The 15571-nt window shown below is 43.4% G+C and overlaps 1 protein-coding gene across 1 annotated transcript in view; it reads right to left on the bottom strand.

The window, feature by feature from the left end:
- Positions 1 to 14093, bottom strand: part of MAP2K1 (mitogen-activated protein kinase kinase 1) — a 79521-nt gene extending 65428 nt beyond the window's left edge. The window contains exon 1 of the mRNA XM_004421723.3: positions 13719 to 14093. Coding sequence (XP_004421780.1) covers positions 13719 to 13798 — 80 coding nt within the window. The 5' untranslated portion in view covers positions 13799 to 14093. The remainder of the gene's footprint in view (positions 1 to 13718) is intronic.
- Positions 14094 to 15571: the final 1478 nt, after the last annotated feature.

Here is a 15571-nt window from a genome sequence, read left to right as displayed (position 1 = left end):
TGTCTTCTGACTTCATCCTACAGTTCCTTCCTGATCTAGGACCCATTCTTAATTACCCCACAGATTAACAGCTATGGTCCTACAGATGTAGCCCCTGTCTTTCAAGAAAGCAACCTGATCAGAAATTGTTCCAGACCCTCAGCTGTGGGGGAGCCTCCAGTAACCCAAGTCCTCTGTGCCTCCGGAACTGATGATTTCCGCTTACCCTGCGTCCCCTCCACCTCACACCAGCATTCAGGAATTCACAAAACTCGTCCCTATGACTGCATATCAAGGTGAAACTTTGTTCAGTGCAACCAAAACACCTATTGGTGGTTTCTGGTACTTTCCTCACTAACTCACCCCTTGACTTGCCCTAATAAATATTTTATGGTTTTTTTTATTTGGAAATGCTTTAAGACTATGTTTTTTGTAATTACTCAGTGATTTAGACTACTCAGAAATAGAAACGCAGCAAGCTACATTTATGGCTAAGCCAGCATTAGTCTGGTTACCAAAATAAAATAAAGCAAAGGAGACCATTTTAAAAGGAGCGTTCCAGTAAAATAACAAAAGTGTTGCAATCTCTATCTAAATGAATGTAAATGTTCCGCTGGTCCTTCCTTTGGTGAATGGAACCTTTCCATGGCTCCACCGTCCAAGTTATATCAGTGGACCCAAATGAATGGCTAAGATAAGCAGGATAAGTTTTCTATTACTAATCATTACTGGAATGTTAAGCTACTCTCTTTTTGTTTCCCCACCATTCCACACACTCAAGAGAGAGGAGAGAGGGAGAGAGAGAGAAGCTGAAATACAGGCTGGCATTTTGGTAGGATTTCAATCTGGATTTGAGTAAGCCATTAGACAAAAGGTTTACAGTTAGCTTGGAATTCTTGCTAACTTCTGAGGCCTCCCCCAACAAGGACATTCCTGAAGGATTATTTACTGAAGGATGGTATGAAATCAAATAGGGCAAATAATTTTGACTCTGGACTCTCAAATGTGGCGAGGGTCTGACCTAATTTTTTAAAACTAGCTGGATATGTAAGTTATAACTCAATAAAGAAGGAAACATAATTAACCTGGATCCAGACAAAACTTGTAAGAACAACAATATGATTGGCTAATTAGTCATGTCTTCTCATGACAACACCCCAAATTTCAAGATTTAACCTGAATCGGTAACCCATGTGGATCATTCACTCAACTCAATGGTTCTACTTTGTCTGAAAAGTAAATGCACTTAAGAGCATTCTAGATTCTGAACATTTCTGGGTAACAGTTAAACTCAAAATAGGTTAATGCCAGAAAGGTACGCATTTCAAAGGGACGTTTGTCTGTGGTTATTTTGAAAACCACTGCTTTTAAAACTGACATTATGAAGCTTAAAAATAGGCCCTCCTACGAAAGATCCTGGACTAAAATACCCTTTCCTCCTCCCATTTCCTTATTCCCTTTTCCCTCAAACACCTAGGAGAGTGGTGATTTGGAGAAGTACCTTTTCCAGAGCTTCAGATTATTACCTGAAAAGAGGTTTCTTAAAATGTTTTTAGGACATTGGGTAAAGTTACCAAAAATCAGTCTTGGGTAAACTTGCAAAATTTTCAAAGCAAGTAAGTGTCCCAAATGAAAACATGTAATATATACACAATAAGAAAATCTGAGATGGGGCTGGCCCGGTGGCATAGCGGTGAAGTTCGCATGCTCCGCTTTGCACAGCGGCCTGGGGTTCACCGGATCCTGGTCGCGGACTTATGCACCGCTCATCAAGCCATGCTAAGGCGGCATCCCACACAGAATGACTAGAAGCATGTACAACTATGACATACAACTATCTACTGGGGCTTTGGGGAGAAAAAAGGGAAAAAAAGGGAGGAGGAGTGGCAACAGATGTTGGCTCAGGGCCAATCTCCCTCAAAAAAAAAAAGAAAATCTGAGTTGGGATAAAACTTCAACCATCTCCTTCCACTCCAGGTGTGTGAACTCCCAGCAAGTTCCTTCCCCTTCCTAGGTCTGGTTTGCTTACCTTACAAATGAAGGCACAGGCACAGGGCTAGAGGATCTGTAAAGTCCCATCCAGCCCTAACAGGCCCTGTGTCTATAATGCTAGGCAGCTGCTTCCTATTTTCATGACTCCTTGGAAAGAGCAGAAAAGTCCCTGCCCCGGAAAGTCCTTAGGAAGCCTCATTACACTTAACAGTGTTCCCCCGAGACACAAGATCTGCTATTGAGAGCAACGCAAAATGAGATAGCTATAAAATATAAAAGATGTTGAGAGGAAAAAATTAAGTTATGTTTTGCAGATGACACTAGTAAATGTAGAAATGCATATATTCAATTAAAAAATTACTATAATAAGTGAATTTAACAAAGCTTCAGAATATAAACAATTCATACAAATCAAACCACAGTCAAGATGGAAAATACAAATTAAAAAATGTTTAATCACAACAGCACCAAAATGTGAAATATTAACTCAGGACACAAGAGAATTATTCAGAAGAAACTATAACACCATAACAGGGGAAAGAGAAGGAGGCATTAATAAATGGAAAGGTACACCATGAAAACCTTTAAAGTCTTCTTTAACCCTACCAAATTAAAAAAAAAAAAAGGGTATCAAAACTACATAAGACTGAATTAAAAAGAAATTTTAGAAACAGACAAAAATATTATAAAGACCAAATAAAGGTAAACCTGAAAATACAACAGATGGATAAATAAATCATATTTAATAAACTCCAGTAAGAAATTGTTAATGTATTTGTTCCAAGATTAATAAAAAAAAATTGAACTTAAAAAAATAAATTAATTAAAAAAATAAACTCCAGGAAGATACCAGAACTCACTGTGGAGAAAAATTAACTTAGACCCATACCTCACACCAAACACATTAATTAATTCCAGATGGGACAAAGAGTTAACCACAAAACGGGGAGAAAAGGCTAGAAGAAAATGAAGCCACATAGTCCTGCTAGTTGTGAAGAGATGATAAATGTCTAAATACTAAAGAGAAGTAGGCTATCCCATATAAAAGACACACTTTTGACAATAAAAAACGAGTATTTTTAATACAACATACAAGGAAAACCTCACAATGGGACAACGTAGTAACCACATAACTTATAAAACTTTAAAATACAAAGCACACTGACCTATTGCTTCAACAAACCGGAAGACAAGTAATTGTGTATGGGTTAATAAAAGACATGAACTAACAAAAAATAAATAAAATACAAAGCACATAAAACTATTTAGACACATCTATTAAAAACTGGTCAGAAGGGAAGAAAAGTTTGCATGTGACTTTTCAAAATGTTCAGCTGGTACCACAAAACTATCCCACCTACCTCTCTGGCTTCATCTCCTGCGACCTGCACCGATGCACCCAGCACACTAAACTACTTGTCGGCTCCTCTACACATCCCAAGCTTTCCCACTTATGTGAAGTTGCTCATCCCAAGCTCTCTTCCTGCCACGCCCCGCCTCCATTCTCATGGAAATCCTTGCCATCCTTCAAGACCCAGCTCAAATGTCATCTCTTCGGTGAAGGCTCTGCGGATCTCCCCCCACTGGATGTGTGTTCTTCCTCCTCTCAATGAGCTCCAACAGCACCGTCTTTGTACCTCTTCTCTTGGGGCACTTTTCTTACCCAAGGTCATCTGTTTCCTTCTTGTACCCCTGCAACTTCTCCCTCCCCTCCTAGATGAGATTTTAAGATCCTTGGAGGCAAAGACAATCTTACTCACCTACCTACAGCTTCCAACATGTGAATTACATTCAGTAAGCATTCAATATTAGTTCAAACTGAACTGATGAAATACAGAAAATAATCCCATTTCAAAAATACAGCCTGGTTAACAAAGCAAAGCAGACTGCCCTTTAAAGGAGTCCTTGTACCACCTATTAAACTATCAAAAATCACTAAACTTAAAAAAAAACAAAAAAACCTTCCTGAAACTTGAGGAAACAGTTGAAATATACATTGTAAATTGGTTCTATCTTTTTTTGGAACATATTCTGTTAATATGTAACAACAGCAGTAACATGGTTCATTGCCTCTGATTCGGTGTATGAATTAATCTAAAAGCAGAACAAAAAAATTGGTTCAAAAACATTTACAAGAGAATCAATAAATAATAAAAATCTGGAAGCCACCTAAATAATCAAAGTGTCATTTGTGAAGCCATATCCTATCAAATTCTACTCTTCAGTCAAAAATAAATGACAAGCATGAGGATTGTGTCTGTGTGTATAACGGGGGGAAAAAAGATTCATCAACCGATCACAACCATCTAAATATCTATATAATGGAATAACCACAAGTTAAACTGGAAAATTTAATGTCTGTAGGTTCTTTCTTTAAAAGATGTTTATACATTCAAATTTTTAATAAGTTGTGCTTATACCAGTAAATATTCAAAGAAGGCGTGGGGGCAAAAGAGGTCACTCTACCCTTGTCCACTTTTTCTTCAACCCTCGTGTAACTTCTTATTAATTTGACTCCCTAGCTGACATCAAAAGAAGATGCCCCTGAGAGCTACACTGAGAAATCGGAGGCAGGATCAGCATTTTTAGCAGTCGGCCCTGCACCAGGATTTAGAGAACGCCTGCTATTTTAAAACAAAACGCCATTCATCCTGGAAGGTGTTAACTTAGCAAACAGGTATGTGAGCCTCTAAATAGCTCTCATGGGCTTTCAGGCAACAGAAGAGGACACAGTACATGCAGTAAAAACACAATCAAGTGGCAGTAAGAGACCAGGATGATTTTTCAAAACTGGTAGCTTCTGGAAGGGAACAACAGAAATAAAACTGGGACTCGTAGCTTTCTTCTCAAGCTCACATCATCTTCTGCCCAGCCTGTGGGTTCTCTGGGTTTGTTTCCTCAACATGTTAGAAAGATTCACCATTGCTTGACCTGGGCTTCCTGTGGATGTGGTGGAAATAACTACCAATGCATATAGAGGAAAGCTAGCAAGGAGTTTTTTTGTTGCTTTGTTTAAACATTATTTTGGTTTTGTCCAATCTATCAAAAATGATTTATTTTATCAACAGTGTTGCAGACCCAGAGGTCCAAAAAGATATGGTCCCTAATAATCAAGTTAAGGGAAAAAAAAAGACACAAAAGGAACATTTAATAAATAAGAAAGCATTATGATTTAAAAATGATATAGCAGGGCCGGCCCCGTGGCTTAGCGGTTGGGTGCGTGCACACCACTGCTGGTGGCCCGGGTTCGGATCCCGGGCGCGCACAGACGCACTGCTTCTCCGGCCATGCTGAGGCTGCGTCCCACATACAGCAACTAGAAGGATGTGCAGCTATGACATACAATTATCTACTGGGGCTTTAAGGGGAAAAAAATAAATAAATAAAATCTTTAAAAAAAAAAATGATATAGCATTTAATGTGATACATTAAATATACAACATAGACCAGAAGTATAAAAGGGGAGAGAGAAAATGTGAGTTAACATTAAAAAGGGCATAAAACTTGGAATGAATTTTGTTCTTTGGGTACTTTTAAAAATTTTATTATGAATTTTTCCAAACATACAGAAAATGGAAAGAATAAAACAGCAAAACTCATAAACTAACCAACTAAACAATTGTGAACACTTCGCCCCACTTGCTTTATCCACTGTGTGTATGTGTATTTTTTCCCTGAACCATTTCAAAGTTTCATGCATCACACATGATAATCATAATACCACTATTACCTCTAAAAAATAATAACTCTCTATTCAAATTTGCCTAATTGTCCCAAGAATGCATTTTATAGTTATTTCATTTTTTGATTCAGTACCCAATCAAGGTTCATGGACTACATTTAGTTGGCATGTCTCCTTAGTCTCTTATTCTAGAACAGCACCACTCCCCCACCCCCCCCCCCTTTTCCCCTGGGACACTGACTTTTTTTAAGAGACTGAGTCAGTTGTCTTAGACAATGTTCCACATCCTGGATTTGTCTGTTTCCTCCTGGTGTCACTTAACTTGTTCTTCTGTCCCTGTACTTGCTGTAAACAGGAAGTTAGGTCTCAAGGCTTGATTAGATGCAGGTTTGGGTTAGATTTTAAAAGATGGGCAGCATATAAAACATGATTTATCAACATTTGCGATTTGGCATTAAGAACAAAAGATAATAGCTTTCTGAGAAGGAAGAAATCAAAGCTGGCATCATTAACAACACTTCCCATTTGGATACCATTCCAGTAATCATAAGGTGCTTTCATATACATTATTTCGAATGATGCTCACCTGCCCTGCTTCCCTCATAGGTTTGTTCTATCATCCTTCCTTTACTAATAAGGAAAACCGAGGCTCAGTGAAGTTAAATGACATGCCCAAAGTCAACAATTAAGAAGTGGTATAACTAAGGCTCAAACCCAGGTCCTGGAACAGGATGGAGTTATCAGAAAATGCTACATGGGGGCCGGCCCTGTGGCTTGGTGGTTAAGTGCGCGCGCTGCAATGCTGGTGGCCCGGGTTCGGATCCCGGGTGCGCATCGAGGCACCACTTCTCCCTCCATCCTGGGGCCGAGTCCCACATACAGCAACTAGAAGGATGTGCAGCTATGACATACAACTATCTACTGGGGCTTTGGGGGGGAAAAATAAAACAAATAAAATCTTTAAAAAAAAAAAAAAAGAAAGAAAATGCTACATGGGAGATGAGCATTATGCTAGGTCTTAAAAGATGGGTAGCGGGGCCGGCCCCATGGCTTAGCAGTTGAGTGTGCACTCTCCACTACTGGCGGCCCAGGTTCAGATCCGGGCACACATAGACGCACCGCTTGTCCGGCCATGCTGAGGCAGCGTCCCACATACAGCAACTAGAAGGATGTGCAACTATGACATACAACTATCTACTGGGGCTTTGGGGAGAAAAAGAGAAAAAAAGGAGGAGGATTGGCAACAGATGTTAGCTCAGGGCCGGTCTTCCTCAGCAAAAAGAGGAGGATTGGCATGGATGTTAGCTCAGGGCTAATCTTCCTCACAAAAAAAAAAAAAAAAAAAGATGGGTAGCATTCATACGTTCCCAGCACTGTGCTAGATGCTGGGGAAGTATTAGTACACAAGACAGTCATGGTCCCTGCCCTGAGAGAAGCTGAAGTGTGGCGGCAAATACAAAACAAAAATAAAATCATGCAGGAAAGTGGAGGAGGGCATTCCAGACAAAGGAAACCATGAAAGCAAGACCAGACAGAGGTAAGAAGCAGTATGCTGGCACAAGGGAGGAGAGTAAAGGGATCAGTCAGTGTGGACAGCAGGTGAACTGGGAGAGAGAAAAATCAAACTAGATGGGTAAGGCAGGGCCAGCAGCTACTCAACTAAAGTATCCTCTCCCTTTCTTTCAAAGATGCATAAGTAAGTGAAACTAGAATTTTGTAAGCGTTTATGTTCAAACAAGAGCCCCACACATCTTCTTGCCACAGGCTAAGTGATCTTTATGAATCTTTTTGCCATTTCTGTATCTGCTGCAACAACAGCAGAGATGTTCTTCCGAAGGACACAAGCTTCAGTTGGCCTTACTTCTCATCTGAAGCTGTTCTCAAAAGACAATACCAGTATTAGTTATTGCAGCAACAAATCAGTAGACGCATCCAAATTCAAAACTACCAAATCAGTTAAAACCACTTCAAAAGCTCCTAGTTATCATGGTGCACATTCCAGAAAAGGCCATAAGAGACCCCCAAAAAGCACATCAACCTGTCTCAACGTTTCTGACTCCTTCCTTAAGGGCCTTCACACTCTTAACAGATGTGTGTCCCGCACAAACCTGGCACAACTGTTAATGCTATGAACTACACTCTAAATGCAATAATTAAGTAAAGCTGAGTGTTTCAGGGTTACAGTGAAACAGTTCAAAATCCGAAATCTGTGGATGCCACCACGGCCAAGCAATGCACCCTCCTGTCTATTCAGCACCTTATGGCCTTCAAAACACTTTTATATGTGTTATCTTGTTTAATCTTGATAATACTCCTTCAAGGTAGGAAGGATTCAATCACTTAATCAACAGATATCTACTGAGTACCTACTATGAACCTGATACTGTTCCATGCACTGAGCAAGAAACAAAGCCAAAGCCCACCCTCATGAAACTTACACTTTAGTGGGGGCAGGGGGAGGGGCAGATAAATACTTATACACAATGCAACCTTAGTTAGTGGTAAGGGCTATGAAGAAAAACAGGGGACAACAAAGGGTAGAGAATGACAGGGAGTGCTGTATTAGAGTGATCTAGGATGGCCTCTGCGAGGAGACATTTGAGCAGAGGTCTGAAGGAAGTGAGGAAGCAAGTCATGTGGGTATTTGGAAGAGCAGTGCAGGCAGAGGGAATGGCAACGGAAAAGCTCTGAGATGGGAAAAGTGCCCAACCTACTGAGGAACAGCACAGAGAGCGGTGTGGCTGGAGTGTATGAATGAAGGGGACAGTGCAAGAAAACAAAGGACTGGATCAGGCAGGGCCTTGTAGGCCATTAAGGTAAAGATTTTGTAAACCATTATCATCTCCATTTTACCGACAAGGAAACTAAAAGTCAGAAAGTACAAAGGACTTGCCTAAGGTCAAAGAAAAAGTGAGGTCTTAGGAAGTACTTGCATTGCTACTGTGATTTCTACTCAGGGCTCAGGCTTCTCCTCATGGAGATTAAAAGTGTTCTTTAGGGGCTGGCCTGGTGGCGTAGAGGTTAAGTGCACGTGCTCCGCTGTGGCGGCCAGGGGTTCGCAGGTTTGGATCCTGGGCACGCACCGACGCACCGCTTGTCAGGCCATGCTGTGGCGGCATCCCATATAAAGTGGAGGAAGATGGGCAGAGATGTTAGCCCAGCGCCAATCTTCCTCCGCAAAAAGAGGATGATTGGCATCGGATGTTCGCTCAGGGCTAATCTTCCTCACAAAAAAAAAAGTGTTCTTTAAAAAACAAAGAATGAGATTAAGTATGTGCCTCATCTTGGAAGGAGGCAAGGTACCTAAGAGCCAGCAATCCCACTTCTGAGTACATTCCACAGGGAACTCGCACAAGGGTCCCAAGGGAGCCGTGTACAAGAATGGTCACGGCTGCACTGGGGCAGCAAAGGGTCAGAAACAAGAGTTGTCTAATTCTAAGGGAAGAATAAGTGAAATGTGGTATAAGCACGTGACTGACTGCTCTGCAACCAAGAGAAATAATGAACTAGATACACATATAGCATATGAATAGAGCTCAGAAACATGGTATTTAGTTAAAAAAAAAAAAGATAAACTGAAATAAGTTTGGAGTGGTCATTGCTTCTGTTCAAAGATTCCTGGTTCTCCTCCTTCCAAGAAGGCCTCCCTTTGAGGGTCAGCATGGCCATGTGATTTGCTTTAGCCAACGAAATGGGGGCAAAAGTGACATGTGTGCCTCCATCAGCCGGGATTTCTGATGGAATCCAATCTACAGAGCCTCCCACTGACCTGCAAGTGTGTTAAACTACTGAGATATAGCGGTTGTTCATTACCTCAACATAACCTAGTCTATCCCAACTGATGCAGATTTATAGCACAATCGCATTTTTAATAAAAACTGAATGTATTTAAGGTGTACAACATAATGACCTGATATACATATACATGGTGAAGTGATTACTACAGTCAAGCTAATTAAATTAACATCTCCATCTCCTCAAATAGTTACCATTTTTTGTGTGTGTGATGAGAGCACTTGAAATCTATCTTAGCGAAATTCCAGTATTCAGTATAGTATTATTAACTATCATCATCTTGCTGTACATTAGATCTCTAGACTTATTCATCCTACATAACTGCAGCTCTGTACCTTTGACTAGCATCTCCCCCTTTACCCCACCTCCCCACCCTCTGGTCACCACCTATCTACTCTCTGCTTCTATGTATTCACTTTTTTAGATTCCACATGTAAGTGAGATCATACAGTACTTTTCTTTCTGTGTCTGGCTTATTTTACTTAGCATAATGTCCTCCAGGTCCATCCATGTTGTTGCAAATGGCAGATCTCCTTCTTTTTTAAGGCTGAATAAGAGCACAATAACATTGAGCACTCTAAGCACAGAAACACACAAAACAATACTATCCACCTCCCAAAGGTACACATATACCCAACAAATGGGTGGAATTATAAGACTGTATATTAAATACCCTAGAGTGGGTGACTGGGTGCCTGTGAAAGAAAAGGAAATGGGGAGAAGGGAATGAGAGTAAAGGGGAAAATTAAAGAAAAATGAAAAGGTATAAAAAGGTTTGTTAAACACATTGTGCAAATATTAGAAATTGCATTCACTCACTGATTCACTCAACAAACATTTGTGCACTTGTGTGCCAGATACTGTATTCTTGGTACTACTTACAGAGCAATGAATCAAAAAAAGGTAGCCCTATGCTTATAATTCATGGTATACAGAAGAGACAGATATTTAAAATACCCTAGTAAAAAACTATAGACAGTGAATGAGTGTCATTAAAAAATCAGATGACATGAAAAAGAGGGACCTACTTTAGATTAGGTGGTCTGTGAGCATCTCTAAGGAAATGACATTTAAGAGGAGGGAAGATTGCTTCCTTCCTAGCTTGGGAAGAGGAAACGATGATTCATTCCAGGCAAAGGGAACAGCATGTGCAAGAGCCTGGAAGGAGTATGGACCATCCCATGGAGGAAGTGAAAGAGGACCAGTGTGGTGGGAGAAAGGAGCAGCAGGAAATGTGGTGAAAGAGATGGGGGTGGGGGCCACAACAGGCAGATTACTCAGTCTCACAGCCCAATATAAGGAGCTTGGATTTTATTCTAACTGCAATGGAACCATGAAAACATTTTAAGTGGGGGAATGATATGATCTTATTTCCAATTTATTACATTCCAACACTTCGCACCCTTGCAATATGCTCATACATTTTTGCAAAACTTGCAAAAGAAGTATTTTTGCATTCTTGTTCTCCAAGGACCCCAGAACTTGCATAAACTTCAGGTCCCATACAACCCAGCTCTGTCTGAATGGAGTACGTGCTACGGCAGAGGTAAATCCCAAGATGCCAGGGAGCCTCAGAGGAGAAGCAACCTTGCCAATTTAGTACCGAGTTCTTTACTGTCAATGGATTTTTTTTCTTCTTTAGTTTACATTGTATGATAACATTCAGAATTGTGCCATGGTCTAATCACAGAAATCATGAGAACAGCAGCTTTGCTTGAGAAACACTCACAAAGGTGAAAAATGAAGATGTGTATAGCTTTCCCCCCATTAGTGCCAGATAATGTAGGGGAACAGTCCCTGTTTGTCTCAGGCAGCCTACACAAAGATGCCTCCTAGGGGCCGGCCCGGTGGCGCAAGCGGTTAAGTGCGCGCGCTCCGCTGCGGTGGCCCGGGGTTCGCTGGTTCGGATCCCGGGCGCGCACCGACGCACTGCTTGGCAAGCCATGCTGTGGCGGCGTCCCATATAAAGTGGAGGAAGATGGGCACAGATGTTAGCCCAGGGCCATCTTCCTCAGCAAAAAAAGAGGAGGATTGGCAGATGTTAGCACAGGGCTGACCTCCTCACAAAAAAAAAAAAAAAAAAAGATGCCTCCTATTGTAACACAGCAATGAGTCACGGAGGTAGATGCAGATGGCACAGAAAACTAAGCGAGGGAGAGTCGTTTATCCAGAAGCAAAGGCACCTTAACACACAAATCTACCACCACCAACGGAAATTACCTTCCAGTTTCCTTCAGCCTTATCAACATTTACCCAGTACCTAAGATACCAGCAGCTAACATTTATGGAAGGTTTACTACGTACTCACTCATTTAATCTTCACAACTACTATAAGTAGGTTCTATCATTAGCCCCATTTTCGCAGATGAAAAAACTGAACCTAAGCCTTAGACAGATCAAGAGACTTGTCCCAGATCACAAAACCAAAAGTAACAGAGCCACACTTCAAACTTAGCCTGACTCCAGAGTCCAACCTCTTAACCACTGTTTAGAATCTCCCAGTCCCACCCAAATTTTTCTGCCAACTGCAGAGTAGTTTCTTCTCTTCCTCCCAACATTGCTTTCTTTTAGGGAAATTCCCCTCCTTTGCAAGCATACAGCTGTGGCATCACAATTAATAACAGAATGACAACAGGTACTTCTACTCAGTACCTTCCTCCAAATCAAATAGGAGCAGGATGATCAGGCCACAACATTCAGCTAGAATCCACTGTGGTCAAAACTTGTCCTGTCCTGCCCTGCACTGGAAGGCTTTCGGTCTTGTTTAAGGGGATAAAATTCTGTACACTAAAACTGAATGTTTGCAAAGCAATCCGCTGACCTGTATAAGTCAATATTATGCAAAATAGACACGACAGTACTGAAAGGGGTTTGTTGGGAGCAGGTCTGAGGAACCTGGTTGAGCTCACACCACAGGTCCACCACCAGCCTTGTGATCATTACAGGGATGGACAGAGTCACCAAGTCAAAGGTCACCGGGCTATTAAAATCTAGAGAGAAAGGAAGGTTACAGAAATCACCAAAGGGGAGAAGGTCCAGACCCACTCTATTCATTTCATCAGCTGGCTTCCTAAAGTCTCCAGTGTGCAGATAAAAGATTAAGAACCAAATCTTTTCCGGTTATTTCTCCAGCTAGCTGGGTCTCTCTCCCTCACACAGTCTTGTCCCTTACCCAGGACACAAAAGAGTTGTGGGAGCTCAGAAACACCCATGAAACAGCCTCATCGTTATCTGATTGTTAAATAAAGTGCTGGACTGTTAGCAACACTGGAAGCTGCAGAGATGGAGCAACTTGCATGTGGTTTCCATGGCCATGGTGTTCTTGTCTCAGGCCAGGAGTTTTTAGGGCTCACAGCCAACTAAGGAAAGTCAGGGGAGTCATGGGTGAGGAGTGGTTTGCTGAATGAATGAATGAAGAGTCAGATCAAGAAGGGGAAGGCTAGGGCCAGCCTATGGCATAGCGGTTGAGCGCAGGCATTCCGCTGCTGGCAGCAGGCGTTCGGATCCGGGGTGCGCACCCACGGCACCGCTTCTCGGGCCATGCTGAGGCCCTGTCGCACATACAGCAACTAGAAGGATGCGCCGCTATGACATACAACTATCTACTGGGGTTTTGGTGGAAAAAAAATAAATAAATAAAATTATAAAAAAAAAGGGGGAAAGCCGCTTCCTCCGAGTCAAGACAGTTTCCAGGAAGGAGGCCAAGGACCGGGAGCCCCCAAAGTCGGCAATGGAAAACCCCGGGGAAGTCGGCCTACACACGCCCCCGCTGGGCGGGCAGCGGCCGCAAGGAGGCACTGCCCGCCCACAGGTGTCGGGCAGCCAGGTGAGGATGCGGCTCGCCAGTCTCAACTCCACACTCCATACCCTGAGCCGGTCTCAAAGACGCAGACGTGATCTTAATTTTTTCCAAGACCTTTGTTCCCTTCTCCCCGGTCAGGCCAGAATCCCAGAGGAGCCGGGAAACAGCTGGGGAGGGGCGGGGAATGAACCAGTTTTTATTTTGAGGGGAGATAGGGAGTGGCCAGGAATGACTGAAAAGGTCGGGAAAGGGGAGGAAAGATCGAGACTCGTCGACTCCACTGACCGGTCTGAGTCAGGAGCATAATCAGTGCTTAGTCACCGATACCTCGGCGGCCGGGAGTTCCTCGCCCGCCCGCGACCTACGTGACCAACCCGAGCGGAGCCCGCGCGCACACCCGGCCCGGCTCCCGCGCCCGGCGCGGCCTCCCCAGCCCGGCCCCGGAGCTCGCCGCCCACCCAGACTTACTCCGCCGAGCTGGTCCCGTTAACGGCCGAGCCGTCGGGCGCCGGGTTCAGCTGGATGGGCGTCGGCTTCTTCTTGGGCATTTTGGACCCGGGGAAGGCGCTTCCAACTCCGAGGGGAGGGCGGCCCCTCTTGCTTCCTCCCTCTAAGCTGCCCCGCGCCCGCCGCGCGGGCCAAGTCGGGGCCGCGGGCCCGGGGCTGCCTTCGGTGGGCGCGCCCCTCGCGGTCCCGTCGGCGCCGAGTGCCCGGAAGCGGCCGGGATTCCCTCCCTCCCTCAGTCAATCGGTGCCCTGGGCTCGAGCAGCCCCGCCGCGCGGACCAGAGCCCCGCTCCAGCTACGGCCCGGGAAAGCGCCGCCGTCGCCGCGCTCCCACCGCTCCGCGCAGCCGTCCCAGGGCGGGACTGGAGGGCGGGGGAGGGGCGGGCAAAGGGGAAGCCTCGCCCCCTACCGGGCTGCGGCGTTTTCCACACACCCACTCGGCACCGCCCCCCCCATTGCCTCGCCGACAGCCAATGGGAGCACGCCTCGGCGGCGGATAACGCGGAAGTACGTCACGGGGGCGCGGCGCGCCGTCCTGGGGGCGGGGTCTGGCGCTGGCTCCACAGCGCCCTCTGGTGACCGGAGCCACCCGGTGGACCCACCGGGAAAGGAGGTCGCGCGTGCTGGTTCCCGAAGCTAGCCTCTCCGGCGGAGTCACGTTGACGGAGATGAAATAATAAAACGAATAAGGAAAAGGACCGTTTCTCATTTCTAGCGGATAGGCAGCGTGGGGGAATAGAAAACTTGTGAAGAGACTCCTTGCGCCTAACAAACTGGCAAATATATATAAAATGGTAATATACACTGCTACTCTACTAACGAGGGTACAGGGAGATGGGACTCAGTGCTGATGAGACTGTAAATTGGGGCAACCTTTCTTCAGAGCAGATTGGTAATATTTTTTAAAGCCTTAAAAAAAACCTTTCAACCAATTATTCCAGTTCTATAAAACTCGAAGAAGATATGACTAAAGAGTTTAATAAAAGAGGGACGATACCTATTCAAAAATGCACATTCAGTCCTCTTCTCCTTTGCCCTTCCTACAGTATTCAGTCTTAAAGGCATTAGGTGTGCAGAACAAAGGAAGCATGTGCTTCTGGTGGTCCAGAGCAGGGTGTCAGCCACTGTTTGCAATATATAGAGGGAGTTTTGTAGCCTTTGGTGCTGTTTGAATTTTTTATTATATATATGACCTATTCAATTAAAAACAAAAAAAACTTTTAAAAATATTAACATGGGAATGTAAAATAGTGCAGACACTTTAGAAAACAGTCTGGCAGTTCCTCAAACAGTTGAATATAATTACCATATGACCCAGCAATTCCACTCCTAACTATATACTCAAGAGAAATGAAAAACATATATCCATACAAAACCTTGCACACAAATGTTTATGGCAGCATTATTCATAATAGCCGAAAAGGGGAAATAACCCAAATGTCCATAAACTGATGAATCAATAAACAAAATGTGGCATATCCATACAATGGAATATTAGCCATAAAAAGGAATGAAGAGTTGATCTATGCTACAGCATGGAGGAACCTGAAAACATTATGCTAAGTGAAAGAAGCCAGTCAGAAAAGACCATGTGTTGTATGATTTCATTTATATGAAATGTCCAGAATAGACAAATCTATAGAGATAGAAAGTAGCTTAGACATTGCTTAGGGCTTGGCGGGGGCAGGTAAACAAGGGATAGTAGGATGATAGCTAAAGGGTAGGGATTTCTTAATGAGGTGATGAAAATGTCTTAAAATTGACAGTGATGATAATTGCACATCTCTGTGAATTTATTAAAACCATTGAATTTTAC

Source organism: Ceratotherium simum, chromosome 3, assembly GCF_057802395.1.
Source record: "Ceratotherium simum simum isolate JZ-2026a chromosome 3, ASM5780239v1, whole genome shotgun sequence".
Lineage (NCBI taxonomy): Eukaryota > Metazoa > Chordata > Mammalia > Perissodactyla > Rhinocerotidae > Ceratotherium > Ceratotherium simum.
The sequence above is the reverse complement of the archived record's forward strand: the minus strand, read 5'-3'. Positions and strand labels throughout refer to the sequence as shown.